Source organism: Capra hircus, chromosome 6 (assembly GCF_001704415.2).
Source record: "Capra hircus breed San Clemente chromosome 6, ASM170441v1, whole genome shotgun sequence".
Taxonomy (NCBI): Eukaryota; Metazoa; Chordata; class Mammalia; order Artiodactyla; family Bovidae; genus Capra; species Capra hircus.
The window spans coordinates 96,696,083-96,718,780 of NC_030813.1; the positions used below are offsets into that span (position 1 = coordinate 96,696,083).

The following is a 22,698-nucleotide window of genomic DNA, read 5'->3' on the forward strand; positions in this document are numbered from 1 at the left end:
AGATGGTCTCTGACTATCTACACTGTGATGGCAGCCCCGAAAAGAAAACTGATATGCAGAACTGTTGTATCCAGGCTCAGTCGGGTCTCAAAGTACTCAATAACCAACGTGCAACTTCTTGTTAGAAAAATTCTTGGCAATCCAGATGTAATTCTGGAGCACCCAGGGTCCCTGTTTACTCTATTGTAATTTCTGCTGGATACCAAGGATGTGTTTCAGAAACATGTGAATACTTACATCCGGATAATAATCCACATTGGGTACCAAGTGCTGGATGAGCGCTTCCAGAGACCCAGAGAGGAGGTTGTTGTCATGGTAATACAAACCCCCACAGCTGTCCTCTGCAGACTGATAGAGGTTTCGGTTGTAACCACTGCTGTCAAACATGGCAGAAAAGGGAGGAGTCTGAGGCATGCTTTCCTAAAACAAATCAGAAAGGAAGAAACATGGTGTCAGTAATAGGCAGCCCCAAAGAAAAGCAAACTTTTTAGGCATGAGGCTTTCACAGTCATGAAGAAGCAGGCACTTTTTAACCCAGGTTAGACTCTGAAACAATCTCAGAACTCATCAAGAAGTACACTGCTTTTCAACAGCACACGAACGCATATTTTTGAGTACCAATCGTGTCCAATAGAGTAGCATGAAATACCTGGATCAAAGGTGCCAATCTATACCTGAAGCCAAGTCTCTGGCTGCTGTGTTTAGATCTTACTCCTTCACATTTGGTTAGGAAGGCAGGGAGAGGGGTTGAGCTTTAAACTGCTTTATCCTCCCGGTCAAGTATCATCCTAAGGTGGAAACATGCTCCTTCAAAGTCGGTGGGGAAGAATTACATCATGCTTAAGAAATATTGGACTAGCTTTGGGCATATTAGGAGATAACCAAAACAGAAGCTGAAAAACTGAAGCCTAAGCGAAGCCTAGAATTAAAGTGTCTCTGCGTGTACATATGTGTATGTGTGTGTTTATGTTGTTTAGTCACTAAGTCATGGCTGATTGTTTGCAACCCCATGGACTGTAGCCCGCCAGGCTCCTCTGTCCATGGGATTTCTCAGGCAAGAATACTGGAGTGGGTCGCCATTCCTTTCGCCAGTGGATCTTCCCAACTCAGGGATGGAACCAGAGTCTCCTGCACTGCAGGCGGATTCTTTCCCACTGAGCCACCAGGGAAGCACTGTGTAAGTTTATAGATGCATATATATATCAGGAGATTTAATGCCAACTCCCCAGCTTTCACTGGAAGTCTGATGCTATTCATTTTTGCCCCTTTGTGTTAAATTCTTTTGGGGTGAAGGGCTCTATAAAGCCTCAGTGCTCGGTAAACACAGGCTGAGAAAGCACCTGACTGAGGAAGGAGGAGCACTGTGACGTCCTCTCCCTGTGTGTGCTTTCCTGCTCACAAAGCCCGCATAAGAGGGTGTTTGGTGGAGGCCAGAGGCTATTAAGTTATTACTTGGATTCCGAGGAATGGAGCTCCTGGCCCCAGAACAGACTCCCGTTTCCGGCAGCCTGTTTGGACAATGGAGGCATTCAGGAGTTGCGGAGATGGAGGGTTTCAGAGGCAAACAATGAGGGAAAGGCAAACTCCAGAGCTTGGACTGACAGGCCCAGGGTGTTTGAAGGCTGCAGGAGAGGACACAACCTGGACTAATCCTTCTTTTCAAGAGGCTTAAGATATTTGCATCTGAATGGGGGCTGGGAGTGGGGTCTGTCTGTGGCTGTACATCCCTCTCCAAGCAGGTCTGTCCCAGGTCTCCCCTTGCCAGCCTCCCACAGGGGCCAGAGCATCACAGTACCTGCACGTGCCTGGGCAGGGAGCCGCCAGGGGTGGGGTGTTGGGAACAAACACCACCCACTGTAAAGCCACCCTGGCAGGTGAAATGGCATTTAGAGAAAGAAGCATCAGGAAAGTGAAAAGGGAGAAAAATAATAACTTCAGTATTTTGTGGTCTATCCCATCCATAATCCAATACTGAGGGAGAACATAAAATCATCCATGATGAAATAGCACAGAGAAAGAAAGATAAACCTCACATGATACTGCTTATATGCAGAGTCGTAAAGTGATTTAAGTGAATTTATTTACAAAACAAAAACAGACTCACAGACACAGAAAACAAACAAACGTCTGTGTTTACCAAAGGGGAAAGTAGTGGTGGGAGGTGGTGGTGGGGATAAATTAGGAATTTGGGATTAATTGATATGTATTACTATACATAAAACAGATAAACAACAAGGACCTACTGTATAGCTCAGGGAAATATATTCAATCTCTTGTAATAATCTATAAAGGAAAAGAATCTGAAAAAAGAATATCTTTTTCCAGTAGTCACGTGGGGATGTGAGACCTAGACCATAAAGAAGGCTGAGCACTGAAGAACTGATGCTTTCAAATTGAGAGTCCCCTGGACAGCAAGGATATCAAACCAGTCAATCCTAAAGGAAATCAACCCTTAGTATTCTTGGAAGGACTGCTGCTGAAGCTCAACACTTGAGCGACCTGATGTGAAGAGCCAACTCACTGGAAAACACCCTGATCTTGGGAAAGATTGAGGGCTTTAAAAGGAGAAACGGGCGACAGAGGATGAGATGGTTGGATGGCATCACCAACTCAATGAATGTGAGTTTGAGCAAGCTCCAGGAGACAGTGAAGGACAGGGAAGGCGGGTGTGCTGCAGTCCATGGGGTCACAAAGAGTCAGACATGATTTAGCGACTGAACAGCAACAGTATATATAACTGAATCCTTTTACTGTGCACCTGAAACAGACACAACAGTATAAATCAACTATACTGCAAAAATACAGTCACAAATGGGAAGAAAGTGAGCACTGAGAATCACTGTCTGGGGAGACCGGTAACCACCAGAGTCATCACTGCCATCCCTCTCGCTTGGGCTGGACATGGTCATAATGGCCAAGGGACCGGGAACAATGAGATGTAGAGGTTAACACAAATGCTCTCCACTTAGTTGGTAAGATCGTATACACAGGAATCACAGTTAAATAAACAACTCAAGGCCAACATTTCATAAGACAATGGACGAAGTACGCTTCTGTCCTCTTCACCCTTCCCGTTTTCTGTGAGTCTGTTTCACATGCAATAGCATCTTTGCAAATGGGTTGTCCCTGGTGGGAAGGAAAACAAGAGACCATCTGCCCTTGCCCTGAGAAAGTCGACATGTCCTTAAACTGGGACACCAGAGACTGAGATGAGAAGCATCTAAAAGTTACAGCCCGGAAGGAACCTTCCATTTGGATGTGGTCACCTGCCTCTGGCTTAAAAAAGCTTTAGATGGTTAAAACCACACAGTATCCTTGGCATCCAAGGTTGACAAGTGGAACTCACTCCATCATCCCCTTGAAGGTTTTCTTTTCCCCATTCTGCCAAGAATCATGAATTTTCCTTGATTTTTCCACTCACTCATTGCTACTGAAACCATCATAGTAAAGTGCTTTAGGGAGACAGTAGGCCAAGAGTTGGGAATTTCAGACAATCAGAAAGTGCCAAAAGTTCAAAAGGACCATAGGAAATCAACTCGTCGAAGATGGAAATAGGTTTCATTTCACTTTCTAGCTGCAATCAATCTGAAGTGGTTGCCCAGAGGCCCTATGAAGAGTAAGGATTCAAAGGCTGTAACTGGGTGGGGAACATATGCTAAGGGATTAGCATCTAAGGCTGTAGCTAGGTGCTAAGGGATCGGCAATGACTAGAAAACAGTTATGCAAGCAGCCAAGGTCCAAGTGCCATGACAGTCAGGTTCACTCTCCTCTGTCCTCCAATGCACAAACTGAGACCTGTGCAGTGAGGTGAAGTGACCAGATTAGGACCACACAGTCACATAGCTACAGCATCAAGTGAGCCCAATGCAACTTCCTTGCATGTTGCACACACACACCCCTGCAGCCTTCGGTTGGTCGACAGGAATCACTAACCCACAAAATGGTCACCAATTACTTAGAATTCCCTTTCAAACAATCAGCACCAAAAGTACTTCTTAATTATTTACTCCCATTAAGTGGGCAAGGATCCAGATATGGACAAAGACACAGACTGTATGAAGCCCTCTTCTGGGCTTAAGCGCCTTGAAAACTTTGGAGAGTCACTTACTCACCCCTAGGTATATTCTCTTGAGAGTCCCTTGGACTGCAAGGAGATCCAACCAGTCCATTCTGAAGGAGATCAACCCTGGGATTTCATTGGAAGGAATGATGCTAAAGCTGAAGCTCCAGTACTTTGGCCACCTCATGCAAAGAGTTGACTCATTGGAAAAGACTCTGATGCTGGGAGGGATTGGGGGCAGGAGGGGAGGGATTGGGGGCAGGAGGAGAAGGGGACGACCAAGGATGAGATGGCTGGATGGTTATCACGGACTCGATGGACGTGAGTCTAAGTGAACTCCGGGAGATGGTGATGGACAGGGAGGCCTGGCGTGCTGCAATTCATAGGGTTGCAAAGAGTCGGACACAACTGAACGACTGAACTGAACTGAACTGAGGTGTATTCTTCACCTGGAAAATTATTTCCACTTTTGCTCTCTCCTTTCAAAATTCTAAATAATAACAAACTACCAATTTCCTTTATGGCAAAGTTAGAGCATTTTTTAGAGCAATGACAAAGGGCATTTGTATTGTTCCTGGGAACTGTGTACAAAATATCAACACACCAAAAACTCTCTGCTGCTGCTGCTGCTAAGTCGCTTCAGTCGTATCCGATTCTGTGCGACCCCATAGACGGCAGCCCACCAGGCTCCCCCGTCCCTGGGATTCTCCAGGCAAGAACACTGGAGTGGGTTGCCATTTCCTTCTCCAATGCATGAAAGTGAATAGTGAAAGTGAAGTCGCTGGAGTGGGGTGCCATTGCCTTCTCCGAAAACTCTCTGACCAGGTACCAAAAGAAAATACTGCAAAGAGCAAAGGATGGTAAACTGAGATAAGTTAATTGGGGTTATAGTTTACTAAAAATCTAATTTAAGAAAAGACCATGTCACTGGTTGCTTTCTGCCTTCTAATTAGCCCAAAGTTCTGTTGTTGATCAGCTGATTGATTTGACCACAAACCATCTTGATAATTCAACTTGCATACTGTGTTTCAAACCCAGGTCTTCACATTCCAGGTTCAAAATTTACAACTCTACATCATGCTATACTGCAAATGGTCTTCTTTGAACTTCTAATGTTTACCCATAAAATGAAAAGCCTGTCAGTCTGTCCCAAATTGTAGTCTATTAGAGTAATTTATATGCTTTACAAGTTCTACATAAATCCTTGCTCCAAAGATGCATGATAGGCCATTAATTACTCTTATTAAAAAGCAACACTGTCAACAGAAGTATTTAAGATACTGACCTTTGCCATCAAAGAATAATCCCCTCTAGTCAAAGATTTCAGAGATTCTTATATACACTTCTTTATATTTTAGTTTCTTTGAAATTGGGATTCATTAGATAGTTGAGTGACAAGAAAATACATTTAACCATCAGTCTTTTTTTTTAGCAATATATAAAAGAGCATCTTATAATGGATGACATCTTAGATTCAATGAAATACAGTGATATTTGCTTGTGTGTACTTTATAGATTTCCAGAAAAAAAATCTGATGAGATAAAATGACACAAAGAAAGCTCATAGATCACAGTAGGCATAACTAATTTCTGGACAATCTCTAGCAAGTGGCCAGTCTGTTTTCTGGAAAGATCAACTGCCTTGTGTAATAGATGTATTTGTTAAACAAGAGGAAAGGTCAGCAGAATGGCACAGAAAGTACTGTTTGTGAAGTGGATTTTTAAATACTTCCAAAGATAAACATAGTGGAATTTTTTTCTCTCAAGTATCTTTCCTCTTATTATCCACATCAGGAACTGTTTATTTAGCATTGCTCAAACTTGATGGCCAAGACTTTAGTTCAACCTGCTACATTTCTAGAATTAAATAGGGAGGCTCAGAAGATTAAATATTGGCTTGGTTTTTGTTTAAAAAAACAAATTCACAGAATGTCCAAGTACTGGACATGAGAATCCAAAGAAGCATTTAGCCCCGGGAGCTATTAATTCCAGGAATCCTTTGCTAACATTACCCCAGTGGACGGAAGACTGAGTTTAAGGTAGTTCCTATCCACAGCTTCCATTTATTTTCTTTAATCTCAGTGAAGCTCTGGCTTCTTATCTGCAGCAAACCTTCTCTTTACAGTTCTCACAATTACTATGTTCTGTCTGTGGGATTCTGTAAACTCTCAATTTACTTACCTTCTCTATCCTTTCCAACATAATCTCAACACTAACTTCTCCATCCTCCTTTAGCACATCCTCCACCAAGTTCTCCATCCTTCTTTAGTACAAATTTTGCCCAACCCAGTGTACCTGCTGTGGGGACCAGCTAGCAAAAATTCTGGTTTAGGAGAAACTCACTTTTTTCCAAAACTGAAATAAGTGACAGCATTAAGTGCTGTGCTGTGCTCGGTCTTGTCCAACTCTTTGAGATCCCATGGACGGCTGCCCGCAGGCTCCTCTGTCCATGGGATTCTCCACACAAGAATACTGGACCGGATTGCCATTTCCTCCCCCAGGCGATTAAGCACTGTCCTTAATTTGCTGGTTAAGTCAAACTTCAAAGCAGTTAACTCCTTTGGAAAAAGTGAGATTTATGTGAGATGCTTGAAAAAGCTGTTGACTCTATTCAAATTACTACCAGGAAGATAAGGCTTAAGAGACAGGTTAACCTCACAAACAGTTCTCACCTTGCAAAGTTTCATTTGTAACCCAGTTGCTGGAAACTCAGAATATATTCTATTTGGCCAGTGGCTCTAGCTTTTTAGGGAGATCACAAACTTCTCTGCAAGAAATCAGCCAACAAATGTGTATATACTTTTAGAGAGTTCAGATCTCAGATTAGGAAGTATGTGTGCTCGCCTGTACAGAACTTGGATCGTATTTATTACCCGCTTCCTCAAAGAAGGAGAATATGGTGGTTCTGAAGAGAACCTTGGTGTAACACATTCAAAACTGGCTCCTTAGAAAGCAATAATTTTTTTTTTTCCTGGTAGTACTGATCCAATGGAGTTAAAGACAATGAAAAAGACACTTCTTTTTTTTTTGGGGGGGGGGGCAGAGATAATTAAATAGGCCTCCCCGCCTCCCACACCCTCCACAAATTGAGGACTTTGGAATGGAGAGAAGGCAATGAGACAATGGGAAATGAATTTGGTTTTTAAAACAATGGCCCAGGATAAAAGAAAGCTTTGAGTTGCCAGAATTAGCATACAGATTACAGGTTCTTCTGGGAAACTTCCCAAGGGGAAGTAAGCGATACCCAACCCAGGTATACAAGATGAATGCTCTTTCTTAAAATGAATTTGGGAACCTGGAAAGTTGGTTGACAGACAAGATATCTCACAGGAGCAGCTAATTCAGTCACAAAGATATATCATGTTCTTTCAAGGACCCTGCCAGAGTTCAGCGTGACATTGATCCAGCAGCAAGGAAGCAGGCTCTGGGTGATTTAAGGGATGAATGGATTTGAAAGGCATGCCTAATGGTTTCAAACCAACTAAGGCACCAGATGAAAAGCAGACTGTGCTTGAATCAGCGACTGCTTTTGCACAAGGTTATTTATGGGGAGGCAGGTGCATGAGGCTAAGGTGGTTTCAGGTGACAATGCAAATTGGAAAAGAGGGCCAGGAAAAAATGGGTGTGGGAACTAAATCAAAGGCCATCCTTCAACATCTGCTTTAGGTGTTTTGTAAATCTCTACCAAGATGTCAAGTCAGCATTTCATTTACACCCAGGAGAATGAGATTGCAAAGGGTAGGAGTGCAAGAAAAAAAAGAGGTGTATTTCTCCCTATTTCATCATAGAGCGCCTTGGTGAGATATTTAATAAACCCAATGCCTTTATATTGATTACTATCTTTTTGCTTCTGTTCAAAAATGCTGGGCATGTGTCCCAGTGAGGTAGAGGATAGCCACTCTATCACAGTTGAACTTCGAAACCATATTTGCTTAGTAAGGAGAGGCTTAATTTAAGATCCGGGAATGACTGGTTCCCAAATTCCCATCTAGATTCCAGAGGAACTTTGCCCTTTGGTGAGAGGCCACCACTTCCCTTTCTCACTTGAGGTTCCAGAGATGGGAATGAAAAAAGAGTTCACATATTTCAGCTTGACTCCAGCTGGGATCTCAAGTACTTTTATCCTCCTTCAGGCACTGCGGAATCTCAGAAGACAACAGTCAACAGTAGGCTCAGAGAGTGTTTCTCTAATTATGGATCTGAGTTGGAAGAAAGTAAAATCAAGTTTCCAACACTATCTAAAACATGCTTATTTTGAGCTTGAAAACGTCTCAAAGATGATCTTCTCATTTCTCCCTAGCAGCATCTCTGGATGCTAGAAAAGCTACACCTTTGTTAACCTCCTTGAAAAAAGAGGTATTGTGTTGAGATTACAAACAATGCAGAGCAGACAAGTAAGTATGGACTCACCTCTTTGGCGTGAGAACAAAAAGTAAGTAACTCCCAGATAAGTACATTCTTTGGAACTGAGCCCCAGATGCTTAGGGGATCTCACAGTCAAGGGGAAATAATCAGTATTTCTGAGGAAAGAAGGTCCTATTTCTCTCTATAAGCATGAAATAGGGGTATTTCCTGATTTGTTACAGGTTTCCATATAAAAAATGAATTTGCATTTTGCTTCATTTCCCCTAGATGCTACTTTAAAAAAAAAAAACAACTAATTCCTAATCAACGAAGGAAAGGAATTCTGACTCAAATAATTACTATCTTTGGTTTCCCTGGAAGAAAAACAAAGCTAAAGTTTGTCATCTTTTGACTGGTAATATCTTGTCAGCAGTTTATCAAGACACAAAATAACAATTCAGTACATGGAAACTATAAATAGGCCTGGAGGATAATTTAAAACCTTTCTTTGAGATAAATCTTTACTTTTTTTTTTTTTTTTTTGTAGGAAATGATCCCCATGCATATTCTTCCTGCAGTTTTTCATCTACAACTTCCATGCAGTTCCTGGCCTTAACAGTAGATGGCTCCACGTTCCTTGTCGTTGAAAGGGCTGGTGCATTCTAGCAGAAACAGTAGGTGCTGGTTTAGAAAAGTAAAAGGACAATTGGGAGTTCTGGGGGAAATTTTTTGAGAAATTGGCATGTGTGATTGTGGCAAATTACTGAAATTTGGAAGGTGGCATTGCTCATGATATACAGTTGCAAACATACAAAGCCAGTCGGTCTTATTTCCTTACGTCTTGGGTGCTGTTTATGATGAGAATTAATTGTCATTTTCCCAGAGGAATAAAAATGATCTTCTGGATAATCAAAATCATCATCATCTAATTAAGGGCTGTCAAAAAGAGCTTGCTGAGATATTTGAAACTTTCTTTTTCTGGCCAATACATCAGCCACTTACACACGTAGCTATTGAGCACCTAAAACATGACTCGTGCAATTTTTTTGTTTTGTTTAATTTAGTTAAACTTAAGTTCATATATCCCCATGTGGCTAGTTACTGAACAGCACTGGCTACCATGTTGCACAGCACAGAGATAAGTAGTGGAATCATCATTTACACATGATAGATTTCAAGTCAAATTACAGAATATCAAATGGGGAAGCAACCTTAACTAAAAGGGTTTATGTTTCTACACCCAATTTACCTCAGTAGGAAAATAACCTGATACTTAGGACATTTAGTAAACAAGCATAATTTTCTATCAACATGGTTACTGGGATAATACTATTTTTTTGACTGCAAGTTCTTGAAAAATTACCCTTATCTGCCACCCCTCCTCCATTCTTCCCTTTTAGATAAACAGAAGGATATTAGTGGTCTATAAAGTGCTTTCCTTTCTTACAAGACTAACTTGTGCTTTCTCTGTGTTACAGTAATTTTCATACCAGAGTTTCCTAATAAAATATGAATCAACTGAATGACTTCTAGACATAGACATACCTTGAAACAAAGTAATATACAGACCATATAAAGTAATATACAGACTGGTCAAAAGATTGATTTTAAGATGATTGGTTTTAATAGTAACACTAAATTAAAAGGTCAAAAAATTTTCCTCATTCAGCCTTCTTGAAAACTAGCATTTTTAAAAACACTTGTAGGAGAAAAACAAAAGGCAGTTCAGGCGAATAGTAAATCTTTACATAATTTTCATCAATAAGAAATTTCACTCTCCTGTCTTCATTTTTGTGTACCCAGAAAGTAGCTGAACATCTAACCACAGATCATTACTTCAGCCTTCATTCTTCCACAGCCAATAAATGGTACAAATGAATGAAGTGATAGTATAGCAAAATAAGTCAGCTAACACAGAGCTAAAAGAGACTCATAAATCATCTAGTGTGACAACTCATCAATTTCACAGATATTGCAGGCATAGGGAGAGAAGGAGTGACTTGTTAGGGCTCCATACTGATTAGACCCCTCGTCTCTATTTCCAAGGCAGAAATCTGCCTATAGCACTTGGCTACATCTGTCATTCTAGGATAAGAGGGTTGCACAAATCTAATTTTTATAGATTTAACTGCGAACCCCAAAGTACAACTGAAGGGGAGGTAACATCTGAATTCAACCACTAAAGACAAAAACCTCATCAATCTTAAGCAGTATTTTCAATAGTATAATTCATCTCCTTACAACCACACAAAATGTTGGCTTTTCCATTTATTATCTGTGGCATCAGAATCAAGATTCTAAGTCCCTGCTTTAGAGATGCCAGATTCTTCTCCCAAGGAAGGGAGGATACATTTCCTCATCTCTTGTTCAAGCAGATATTCTCTCTGGGGTCATCCAAATTTTCCTCCAAAGTCCAATTGTTCCAGGCCACCTCTGGAGATTGATGAAGTTGAACCCATCTTTTCCTCTGCCATATTAGGTACCTTACCAACACAGACTATCACCTAGCTTTGCCCTTTCAATTTTCTTAACCATTTCTTTCTCCTAGAGAGGTGTTATTCAATTGATATTTTTTTGTCTATTGTAGCTTATTAGCTAGTAGCTAATTTTAGACTGTAAGAATGCAGTGTTAGTAATAAGCATGAATTATGATAAATAATATGTAAATATTTAATATATGGATAAGAATAAATTAAATTTTTAAAAATAAATACAAATGGTTTATGATTTTCTACTCCAAAAGTCAGTAGGATCTCAAACATCAGATTAAGTGTCTAGTGGAGCATATAAAATAGAGCAAGACTGAAAATGCACCAAGGGTGACATAAATTCTAAGACTTTAATAGTCCATTAGACCACTGGAAAGTACTAGGCTTAGTAGCCAGAAATGTTGCCACCTCTAGGAAAACAAAGGATTGACCAACATGTAGAAGGATGCCAACAAGAAACTTGCTAATCAGTAGCTGATCTTCTCCACTTTTTGCTGGAAAGGTGTAACAGAGCATCAGCTGTGAACCCTGATTTCTGTCAAAAATGCCCCAGGTCCTCCCTGGCCCAACCCCCTCCTCCCTCCCCCCCCCCAAATAAAATAACCATTAATAATAGGATCCAACAAGCTGCCACACTTTTTAATCTGTTACGAAAATCTCAACAGCCTAGCATTTATATTTTTATATCCTTTTAGAAGTCACTTCTACATTTGCCCTAAACCTCACCTGACTAGTTGTTTTCCTCCCATATCTCTGATCGGGCATATACTCTGGTGAACTGTAACCTCCTTGTTTCTTAGCCTAGGCTTATCACCACGGTCTATGTTTTAAATTAAGACACAGCCATCACATGCTAAGCTCTAGCCGCTGTCTTCAGAAGGAAAGAATAATTATTCACCCCATCTGAGTCTGACTGTACCAGACATTAATCAAGAGGGCAAAAGCCTGATCCCTGAACTCTTCCCCTTTATGCACCCAGTTCCGAGACCCTCCCAGGCCATCAGATCATCGAGGTCTAAATATAGATCTACGCGCACCAGCAGTCCCTGACCCCCGTCACATGGGCTGCTGACGAACGACTCCTTGGAGACGCCTTCGACCCAAACACACGTACACAAATTTGTGTGCATATCCATCCATATACACTATACCCACTGAATTCGTTAGCAAAGATGGGCATATCCATCCACTCAGAAAAGAGGGTCGCTCCCTAGGGACGCCCTCTTGGTACACTTGCGCCACTCGGCACTGTCAGAGGACTTAGCTACTTTGCTCTCGCCTGACCTGCGCGGATCACGTTGGGGTAGGGTGAGAATCAATACTCCAGTGGTACGTAGACAGAGAGACACACCCACGTACTCTCCAGACCCCGTGTTCTGCTTTTTCTCAGGAACAGCACTGAAGTTTCCACGGTTCCCCGAGAAAGGAGCCTCCCTCCCGCCAGCAGCCCGCGAAGCTCCCAGGTACCCACAGTTCAGATTACTATCTCCCAGCCAGGTGACCCACGACGACTCACCTGAGCTCAGGCAAGAGCAAGGAGACACTCTGTCCCAAGTGGCCAGCTAAACACAGGAATTAAAGAATATCACCGTGTCAGTGGTGAGCACATGACTTCTGTTCCCTTGTGTCTTCTAAGTCAAACCTTAAGATTTTAAGGCTCCGACACCAAAAATAAACAGCACCCCTCCCCCCAACCCACCCACGCACGAAAACTAGCCAAGAAGTAGAAGAAAACAACCCAGGAAGGGAGAAGAGGATGAAGAGAGGATGAACAGCGACTAGGTCTCGGATAGATCCTCAAAACCTGTACCAAGATCTCGAGACAGAAGGCCTGGCCGTGGGATCCGGCTGAGAAAAACAAGGCAAAAATCCAAGCCTGTCCTCTCCTGGACCCCATCGGCTTGGGTCCCGCACCTGTTGGCACCGTGACCGCTCCAAGGGCGGCCCCAGACGCCCTCGGCGGCCAGGCAGGAGAACTCCCCACTCCACTCGCTTTCGCGGAACGCTCTGCACCAAGAGCGCTCGCTCACCCTGCTCTCCCGACGCCTCCAGGGGCACCGACAGCGGGAGCGAGTCCGAGAGCCTGGGAGAGGGCAGCGCGCAGCAGGGTCGCGCGTTCCCGCAGCCGGGCTCTGGTTTCTCCCAGGAGAACTACTGATCAGGGAACAACTCACCTGTAGATGGACCCCGCGTCCTCGGCTTCCCGACTGTTTTCCGTGTGCTCACCAACGCAACCAAAGGACAGGGAGCGAAAGCGCGCGGGAAGGTTGGGGGAGAAAAAAACGAACTCTGTCCAACCAGTCTGGTTGGTGCCTTGTTTATACTGAAACTACGGCCGCGGCCGGGGCGCACACCTACTTGGCTCCGAAGGCCCGCCCCCGCCGTCAGCCCCGCCCTGCGCCCTTCCTCACGGGCCAATCACGGCGAAGATCCCCGCCCACTCCGCCACCGCCCCCGGCGCCCGGGACCCGCCCACGCGTCCCCAGGGGCCCGGGACTCCAGCAGCGAGGTTGCCTCGGTGCCCGCCCACGCTGCGGAGGCCAGCGGAGCCCGGCGCCGCAGTGTTTACCAACGCTGATTCGGCTAGCTCGGTCGGCGTGCGCTTCCTCCCAAGTGCACCTGCCGGGGGCTGTTTGTGCAGTCATGTGTGTGCCTGTGTGTGTTCGTTTACTTGTGTGCTACCTGTAAATACCGGACCGACTTGTTATACCGTCTCTATTAACATAATTATGAGCTAGAGGTTACTGTCCGTGTAACTTTCAGAAGGGAGCGGAGAGAAACCACAAGAACATTCGCTCAGCAAATATTTATGGAAAGCCTGAGTGCCAGGGTTGTGCCAAACGCTGGGGGCACACTCCAGGTTGGTCCCTGCAATTATGAAGCTTACAGTCTAGTGGAGGACAAACATTAAGAAAATCGTCACCCGAACAAAATGTAAAACTGAGGCGGTTACAGGTGCCACGATGAAAGGGAACTGTGCTGTGAAATAAGATTCTGGAGGCAAAGAGGTGGCCTGACCTCAGTAAATGTCTTGCTGTCATGGTAACCTTATACTTGATCATTGGATACTTGATAACTATTTTAGAAAAAGAGGTAAAACCCCCAGTACTTCACCTTGTACGAGGAAAAAGAGGCTGGAGGGAAGAAAAGATGAAAAACAGGGGAAGGAAGAGATGCAAGAAAAGAATAAAATCTTAAAGCATCAGGAGGATACATGTGTATGTATGGCTGAGTCCCTTTGCTGTCTACCTGAAACTATCACAACATTGTTAATTGGCTATATGAAGCGAAGTGAGGTGAAAGTAGCTCAGTCCTGTCTACTCTTTGCCACCCCATGGACTGTAGCCTGCCAGGCTCCTCTGTCCATGAAATTCTCCAGGTCAGAGTACTAGAGTGGGTAGCCATTCCCTTCTCCAGGGCATCTTCCTAACTCAGGGATCAAACCCAGGTCTCGATTGCAGGCGGATTCTTTACAGTCTGAGCCACCAGGGAAACCCAACTGGCTATATGCTCTAATACAATATAAGAAGTTTTAAAAAATAAATGCACGCACACACACATCAACAGACTCTCTTGCCTGCTATGTGACCTTGGATAAGTAAAGCAGCTTTTCTGAGCTTCCGTTTTCCCATGTATAAAACAACATTATTCATACCTGGCCTATAGGACTGTAATTAGGATTACTGAGATAGAGGAACTTCGTTTGTCTCTGCGCCATCTTCTCTCCCTCCTTCCTCCTTCCCGGGATGGAAACAGTGCTCTTGAAGTTCACCTTGCCTATGCTGAGCTCATCCCTCCCTTCAGCTTCTTCATCAGTGCCTCCTGGGGCTTCTCTTTCACTAATTATACCCCATCCTTCTCTTCTACAAATGGGTCTCCTCACCCCTCACCCCACTCCATCCGCCCCCCCCCCCGCGCCCCCCCCATGACTCAGGAAGGCACTCTCACTTATCTGAGCTTCTCTACAGTTTAAAGAAGGAGCCATAAGGCCAAGACAGCTTGGCATGGCCAGCTAGCTATTCAGAGTAAAGCACCAGGCTTGGGTGGCCCAGCCCTGTTGTGGTTGTGCTGGTTGGCTAGTCTTTCGAGCTCAGTTTTCCACCCTGGTTCTGTGGCAAACAAGCCATAAGAGGTTGGGCAAGTCATTTCCAGTCTTGAAGTTCCTGCTCCTGTAGCAATAAATAAGAGCTGGAGTAAATCATGATTTCTTAATGGAAATGTTTGACATCCTTTGTAGTAGCCTCCGGATATACCCACCAGCCCAAAAGATTTGCCCAGTTTTACATTTTGCAGTTTTTCTTTCTTCCATCCAAATAAAAGATGTTTGTTTTAACTTCTCAAAAATACATAATAGATACTATGATACTATTGATTCGGTGCTTTTCCAAACCACATTCCTGCTCCCCATTCTGGCTCATTCCCCAGAGCCCCTGCCAGCTCTCTGTGTGAGAGTAACACATAAGGAGACTGCTCCAGAGTTAGGTGGCTCAAACTCTAATCCTCTGTCTCTTAGCCAGTGATCAAACCTTAGAAAAGGCAAGGAAGGATTCTTGAGGCCCAGCTGATTCATCTAAAAAAAGCAGTCATGCTTTATAAAAGCAAATTCTTTATGGAACAAGATGAAAAGATATAACACATAAAATAAACTTGGAAAAGTGTCCCTTGGAGAAGCCTTTTCTGACCTCCTTATTATTTTTAAAATTCATTTTAGTATTTATTTAATGCTTCCCAGGTGGCGCTAGTGGTAAAGAATCCGCCTGCCAATGCAGGAGATACTAGAGACGTGGGTTTGATCACTGGTTTGGGAAGATATCCTGGAGAAGGGAATCGCAACCCACTCCAGTATTCTTACCTGGAAAATTCCATGGACAGAGAAGCCTAGTGGGCTACAGACCATGGTGTCGCAAAGAGTGAACCCAACTGAGCACACATACACACAATGCCAGGTCTTAGTTGTGGCATGCAGGATCTTTAGCTGCAGTATGTGGGATCTTATTTGCACCATGTGGGATCTAATTCCCTGACCAGGGAACAAATCCGGGCCCCTTGCATTGGGAGAGTGGAGTCTTAGCCACTGCACCACCAGGGAAGTCCCCTGATCTCCCTATTTAAAACTGTAATCCCCTCCCCCCATCCATCTCATCCTCCTCTGTTTTGTGTTTCTTCCATAGCACTTTCTACCATTTAACATACTGTCTATTTTACTTATTAGTATTTGCTTCCCTCCCTTCATTATAATATAAGTTCCTTAAGAGCCAAGTTTGTGGTTTCTTGTTGCAGTTGTGGTCTTTCTGCTGTTTCCAATGTCTAGAACAGTATCTAACACATAGTAAACACTCACTATCTATATGTTGGTTGAATGAATGAATGCCTCGCAAATGGTAAATAATAGCTTTTATGAGTATGTATTTAACTACCTTTTATCATGAAAAGATATTCATTCCATCCTCTACTTGTCATAGTTTCTTTCTGGTCTTTGGACTCCATTGGCTCAGCTCTTGTCTCTGACATGTTGGTAAGCTCAGTAATGTTGGTCAAATTGATGCAAATAAACTCCTGCTGAGTAGGACCTCACTTGGGTAATAAAAACAGCCACTTGTACTGAGCTTCTGCTATGTGGCCAGCTCTGTGCTGAACATTATTTTTCTTTCCCTTCCCTTTGGACCTGAAGCTCACAAAATTAGAACAGTCATCACGACTGATTCATGTCCCACATTCCTCCTTTAATTTCACTCTCTTTCATTTCCCATCTAAGACCCCACTTCTCACCCAAAGCCACTTACTCCTTCTCACAGATGTGGTGTGGATGTTTTGATCTGCGTTTCATGAACGATGACGTGTATTTTATGTGAGCACCACAAGAGTTTATTTACCTAAACATTTTTGTGCGATCCATCTCATTTTCTTTCTCGAGGTTTTTTCTAAGTTTTGATCATCTATCCACACCACGTTGATGGTGTTCATTTCGTTTACTCGCTGTTGAGTATTTCATCACATTCCTTTTATGGACTGAGCAACTAACCCTTTCACTTTCATATTTGTTTACATTATCGTTTGTCCTCACCAAAACTCTGGGATATAGGTACTGTTTTCTCCACTAATGAGATCAGGAATTAAGGCTTAAGAAGGTAAATAACTGCCAAGAACATTCAAATGGAGAAGCCATGAATGAAACTTGTATCTCTCTGATTCCAATGTTCCAATCAACTCTACAGAATGGATATAATTACTCTGAGATTTCTGAAATAATATCTGAAAAAAAATCCTCTATTTCTTGGTCATTTCACATCCAAGATATTTCTGTTAAAACTAGTAGCTATGTGTATATAAATTAAAACCAGAGTCTGGCTTTTTCATTGCTCTTAAAACTGGTAGATATGTGTAGATAAACCAGAGACCAGTTCTTTTTATTGCAAAGCAACATTTATCACTTGTCTCAGACACAAGTTAAATATCATTTTTTGTGGCTTATGATTTTCTTAAGATACAAGAAATTTAAATGAAAATCTCACAAAGAATAACTGCCTTCAAATGCTTAAAGCGCATCATATCAAAGAGGAATAAGGCTCCAGAACACCAAATAGAACTAAATAGGGAAATGTATATAGGAACGGACCAAGGCTTCAGTGTAAGAAAAACGGTAACAAAGGTCTGTCTAGTCAAAGCTATAGTTTTTCCAGTAGTCATGTATGGATATGAGAGTTGGACCATAAAAAAGGCTGAGTGCCAAAGGATTGATGCTTTCGAATTGTGGTGCTGGAGAGAAGACTCTTGAGAGTCCCTTGGACTGCAAGGAGATCCAACCAGTCCATCCTAAAGGAAATCAGTCCTGAATATTCATCGGAAGGACTGACACTAAAGCTGAAGCTCCAATACTTTGGCCACTTGATGTAAAGAGCTGATTCATTGGAAAAGACCTTGAGGCTGGGAAAGATTGAAGGCAGGAGGAGAAGGGGATGACAAAGGATGAGATGGTTGGATGGCATCACCAACTCAATGGACATAAGTTTGAGCTAACTCCAGGAGATGCTGAAGGACAGGGAAGCCTGGCATGCTGCAGTTCATGGGTCACAAAGAGTTGGACATGATTTAGTGATTGAACAACAATGCTCCCAATAGAACAGCAGCCTTTATTGGTATTGAATTCCCTCTCTCTGGATCTTAAAGGGCCTTGTGAAATGGCCAAGTAACTCTTCAGAACACTTCCACATATTCTCTTTCATTTAGCTTCTTAGTGTCACTCTGAAATATGAAGATGAACAGTACAAGGATATGGAATCTTAGCCCCAGTTTATAAATGGCAGGAAACAAAGGCATAGGTCACACAGCTTATCAACAGCCAGTCTAGACCACATCCTCAGCCTTCTCACTTTCAAAGCCAAGGAAGACAAACCCGTGTTTTATAAGTATGATGTATACTGCCTCACGTATATTTTGACAGAAGATTACAAGCATTTCAGAAAGCAGAAACAGGAAGAATGACCAGATGCAATTTTGAGAAAAATCATTAAACAGTTCCTAAGCAAGGTATGTTAGTATAAGTTTGTAGCTGGTTAATTCGTCCTTTGTCTGAACTAATTGCAGCTTCTCTGGAATTCACAAAATCAACAGATAAAAAGAAACCAAACTCTATAATACCTAGGTACTGCACAGATATCATTATTTTATATAAAAGGGTGGGAAAAACAATTGCTTTTGCATGAGAATCAATTTAAAGGAAGAGGGAGGAGAGAAAACCACAAGATTCCCCTATACTGCACCCTTTCACGAAGGGAGGATGAAATACTACAGTGGTGTAGCTCAGTAGAGACAAAGACATTTTGGAACCAGAGGTCTGATTTATCGGGATCCTCTTTGGATTCCCCCTGTCATGTGGCTATAATGGGATGATGAGATGTTGATCAGGTCAATTAGAGCAGCCTGGCTCTAGACCTTACAAAAAAACCCTTATATTCCCCTGCTTTTTAGCATGATTTCCCCTGACTTCCCTTTCCTCATCTGAGAGCCTGGAGTGAAACAGGGAAGGAAGCTGCTTGGCATGCTTGGGTTTCGAGGCCTCTTCCTCATTCTAGCCTGAGTAAAACGAATTCTGCCCATGGGCCCTCCTAGCCTATGAGGGGGCCATGTTGGAATTTCACAGGAATAAAGTGTGTATGTATTTGACACTGACCTCTATTCCTACCTTTTCCTGAAACCTGATGGAAGGTTGGTGAGCACAGGACTTAAAAATTTAGATATTCAAGATTCTGAGTCCCAAAAAAAAAAAAAAAGATTCTGAGTCCCTGGCCCTTCACAACTATAAAATGAACCCTGCTACTTGGGAGGAATTTTTGCAATGAAACACATGATTGGGTCAGCCTTGGAATGGTCTCCTCGATAATAATTCCTAACAATTGTTATCATTTACAATGTTCTTTCACAGCACTGTCTCATTTAGGGAGAATACTGAGTTCATGAAGGTCACTCAATTCTAATGGTGGTTATTCCAGAAGCATATATTTTCCTTTCCTGGGATCGCTAAAAATATTATAGAGAGTCATTCATTTAGATTTGCTAAGTTACCACTAAGTAGAAGGGAATTGACTAGAAAAGGTAACTTCAGGAAAGTCTCTTCCACACATCTAGGTGATCCTCTAGGTGACAAATTTCTACTGGACTTTAAAGTTGTAGAGAAGAATGTCACAACTGCATGGAAAATTCCACAAAGTAGGTAGGTTTTCATAGTAGGTTTTCAAAGTGCCCTAAGAAGATGTAAAAGTTACCATATTTTCATTTATGCCAGACAAGAACTACAGAAAAGCAAATATATTATTTTTCCTTCATAAGCATCATTATTTTCATTTGCCAGTTCTTACTTATTCATACAAAGTAATTTTTGCAATACCCTCAGAAGGGATATTGATATTGAGAAACAATATTGCTTGGCGTGGTTATGAGACAGTTTCATCATTGATTATATAATGCATAGTGATTTTTTTTTTATACAGAGAAAGAAATATTTCATAACCTTAAATACTATTTTAATATAATGTATCAGTTGGAGCAAACTCCAGGAGATGGTGAAGGACAGGGAAGACTGGTGTGCTGCAGTCCATGAGGTCACAAAGAGACAGACACGGCTGAGCAACTAAACAATAATTCATTCTTTTGAGAGGAGATTCAACCATATTTAACATGAATTTATTTAGATAAATATTCTTCATCTTGTAAAATCTTTATAGTGAATGGTAAACATACTATTTCTCTAGTTCAAATTTCTCTTTATAGTGGTTTGGTCTGGTTTCTTGTGGAGGAGTTGCTCTTATAATGAATGAAGAAAAAGTTTTATGTTCCATATTCTTATATCCTTTAATATTGTCTGATTATTTTGCTAGACAATCCTCTCAGTTTTGACTAATTACCAGTCTATGTCCTAGAACATTGAGTGTTGTAGGGAAGGGAGAAAATGAATAATAGAATAATAAAATCTTAGAGCTGAGAAAAATTAACGATCATCTCTGTTCATGTTTCCCCACCTCAATGCCACCAACCAAGGCATTTATTAATTGAGGAAATTGAATACTAAGAGATTCGATGATCTCTCCAGGGCCACCCAACAAGGTAAGAGCCAAGGTTGTACAAGTCGAAGAGCCTGGATGGTAAGTCCAAGACTTCAAACCTACCTGATTTGACTTCCTAATCATTCCTTCAGGGCTGAAATTTGTGGAGCTACTTTGAGGGTCAGTTCAGTTCAGTTCAGTCACTCAGTCGTGTCCAACTCTTTGTGACCCCATGGAATGCAAGACACCAGGCCTCCCTGTCCAGAACCAACTCCCAGAGCTTACTCAAATTCATGTGAGTTGGTGACGCCATCCAACCATCTCATCCTCTGTCATCCCCTTCTCCTCTAGCCGTCAATCTTTTCCAGCATCAAATGAGTCAGCTCTTCCCATCAGGTGGCCAAAGGATTGGAGTTTCAGCTTCGACATCAGTCCTTTCAGTGAACACTCAGGACTGATCTTCTTTATGGACTGGTTGGATCTTCTTGCAGTCCAAGGGACTCTCAAGCGTCTTCTCCAACTCCACAGTTCAAAAGCATCAATTCTTCGGCGCTCAGCCTTCTTCACAGTCCAACTCTCACATCCATACATGACCACTGGAAAAACCATAGCCTTGACTAGACGGACCTTAGTCAGCAAAGTAATGTCTCTGCTTTTCAATATGCTGTCTAGGTTGGTCATAGTTTTTCTTCCAAGGAGTAAGCACCTTTTAATTTCATGGCTGCAATCACCATCTGCAGTGATTTTGCAGCCCCAAAAATAAAGTCAGCCACTGTTTCCACTGTTTCCCCATCTATTTGCCATGAAGTGATAGGACCGGATGCCGTGATCTTCGTTTTCTGAATGTTGAGCTTTAAGCCAATTTTTTCACTCTCCTCTTTCACTTTCATCAAGAGCCTCTTTAGTTCCTCTTCACTTTCTGCCATAAGGGTGGTGTCATCTGCATATCTGAGGTTATTGATATTTCTCCTGGTAATCTTGATTCCAGCTTGTGCTTCATCCAGCCCACCATTTCTCATGATATACTCTGCATAGAAGTTAAATAAGCAGGGTGACAATATACAGCCTTGACGTACTCCTTTTCCTATTTGGAACCAGTCTGTTGTTCCATGTCCAATTCTAACTGTTGCTTCCTGACCTGTATACAGGTTTCTCAAGAGACGGGTCAGATGGTCTGGTATTCCCATCTCTTTCAGAATTTTCCACAGTTTATTGTGATCCACACAGTCAAAGGCTTTGGCATAGTCAATAAAGCAGAAGTAGATGTTTTTCTGGAACTCTCTTGCTTTCTCGATGATCCAGCGGATGTTGGCAATTTGATCTCTGGTTCCTCTGCCTTTTCTAAAACCAGCTGGAACATCAGGAAGTTTGCGATTCACGTATTGCTGAAGCCTGGCTTGGAGAATTTTGAGCATTACTTTGCTAGAATATGAGATGAGTGCAATTGTGCAGTAGTTTCAACATTCTTTTGCACTGCCTTTCTTAGGGATTGGAACAAAAACTGACCTTCTCCAATCCTGTGGCCACTGCTGAGTTTTCCAAATTTGCTGGCATATTGAGTGCAGCACTTTCACAGCATCATCTTTCAGGATTTGAAATAGCTCAACTGGAATTCCATCACCTCCACTAGCTTTGTTCATAGTGATGCTTCCTAAGGCCCACTTGACTTCACATTCCAGGATGTCTGGCTCTAGGTGAGTGATCAGACCATTGTGATTATCTGGGTCATGAAGATCTTTTTGTATAGTTCTTCTCTGTATTCTTGCCACCTCTTCTTAGTATCTTCTGCTTCTGTTATGTCCATACCATTTCTGTCCTTTATTGAGCCCATCTTTTTATGAAATGTTCCCTTGGTATCTCTCATTTTCTTGAAGAGATCTCCAATCTTTCTCATTGTATTGTTTTCCTCTATTTCTTTGCACTGATCACTGAGGAAGGTTTTCTTGTCTCTCCTTGCTATTCTTTGGAACTCTGCATTCAAATGGGTATATCTTTCCTTTTCTCCTTTGTTTTTCCTTTCCCTTCTTTTCAAAGCTATTTGTATGGCCTCCTCAGACAGCCATTTTGCTTTCTGCATTTCTTTTTCTTGGGGATAGCCTTGCTCCCTGTCTCCTATACAATGTCACAAACCTCCATCCATAGTTCATCAGGCACTCTGTCTATCAGATCTAGTTCCTTAAATCTATTTCTCATTTCCACCATATAATCGTTAGACATTCGATTTAGGTTATACCTGAATGGTCTAGTGGTTTTCCCTACTTTCTTC

General features: G+C 42.3%; 1 protein-coding gene across 4 annotated transcripts in view; it reads right to left on the reverse strand.

The window, feature by feature from the left end:
* Positions 1-22,698, reverse strand: part of LOC102172613 (ras-GEF domain-containing family member 1B) — a 669,201-nt gene that overhangs the window by 25,411 nt on the left and 621,092 nt on the right. For 2 of the 4 annotated variants that reach the window (XM_018049636.1, XM_018049637.1), the window contains one exon: positions 238-420. In XM_018049636.1, coding sequence (XP_017905125.1) covers positions 238-420 — 183 coding nt within the window. Of the gene's footprint in view, positions 1-237; positions 421-12,409; positions 12,456-13,067; positions 13,235-22,698 lie in introns of those variants that run through there. The other 2 variants (XM_018049639.1, XM_018049638.1) reach the window with 2 other exon arrangements.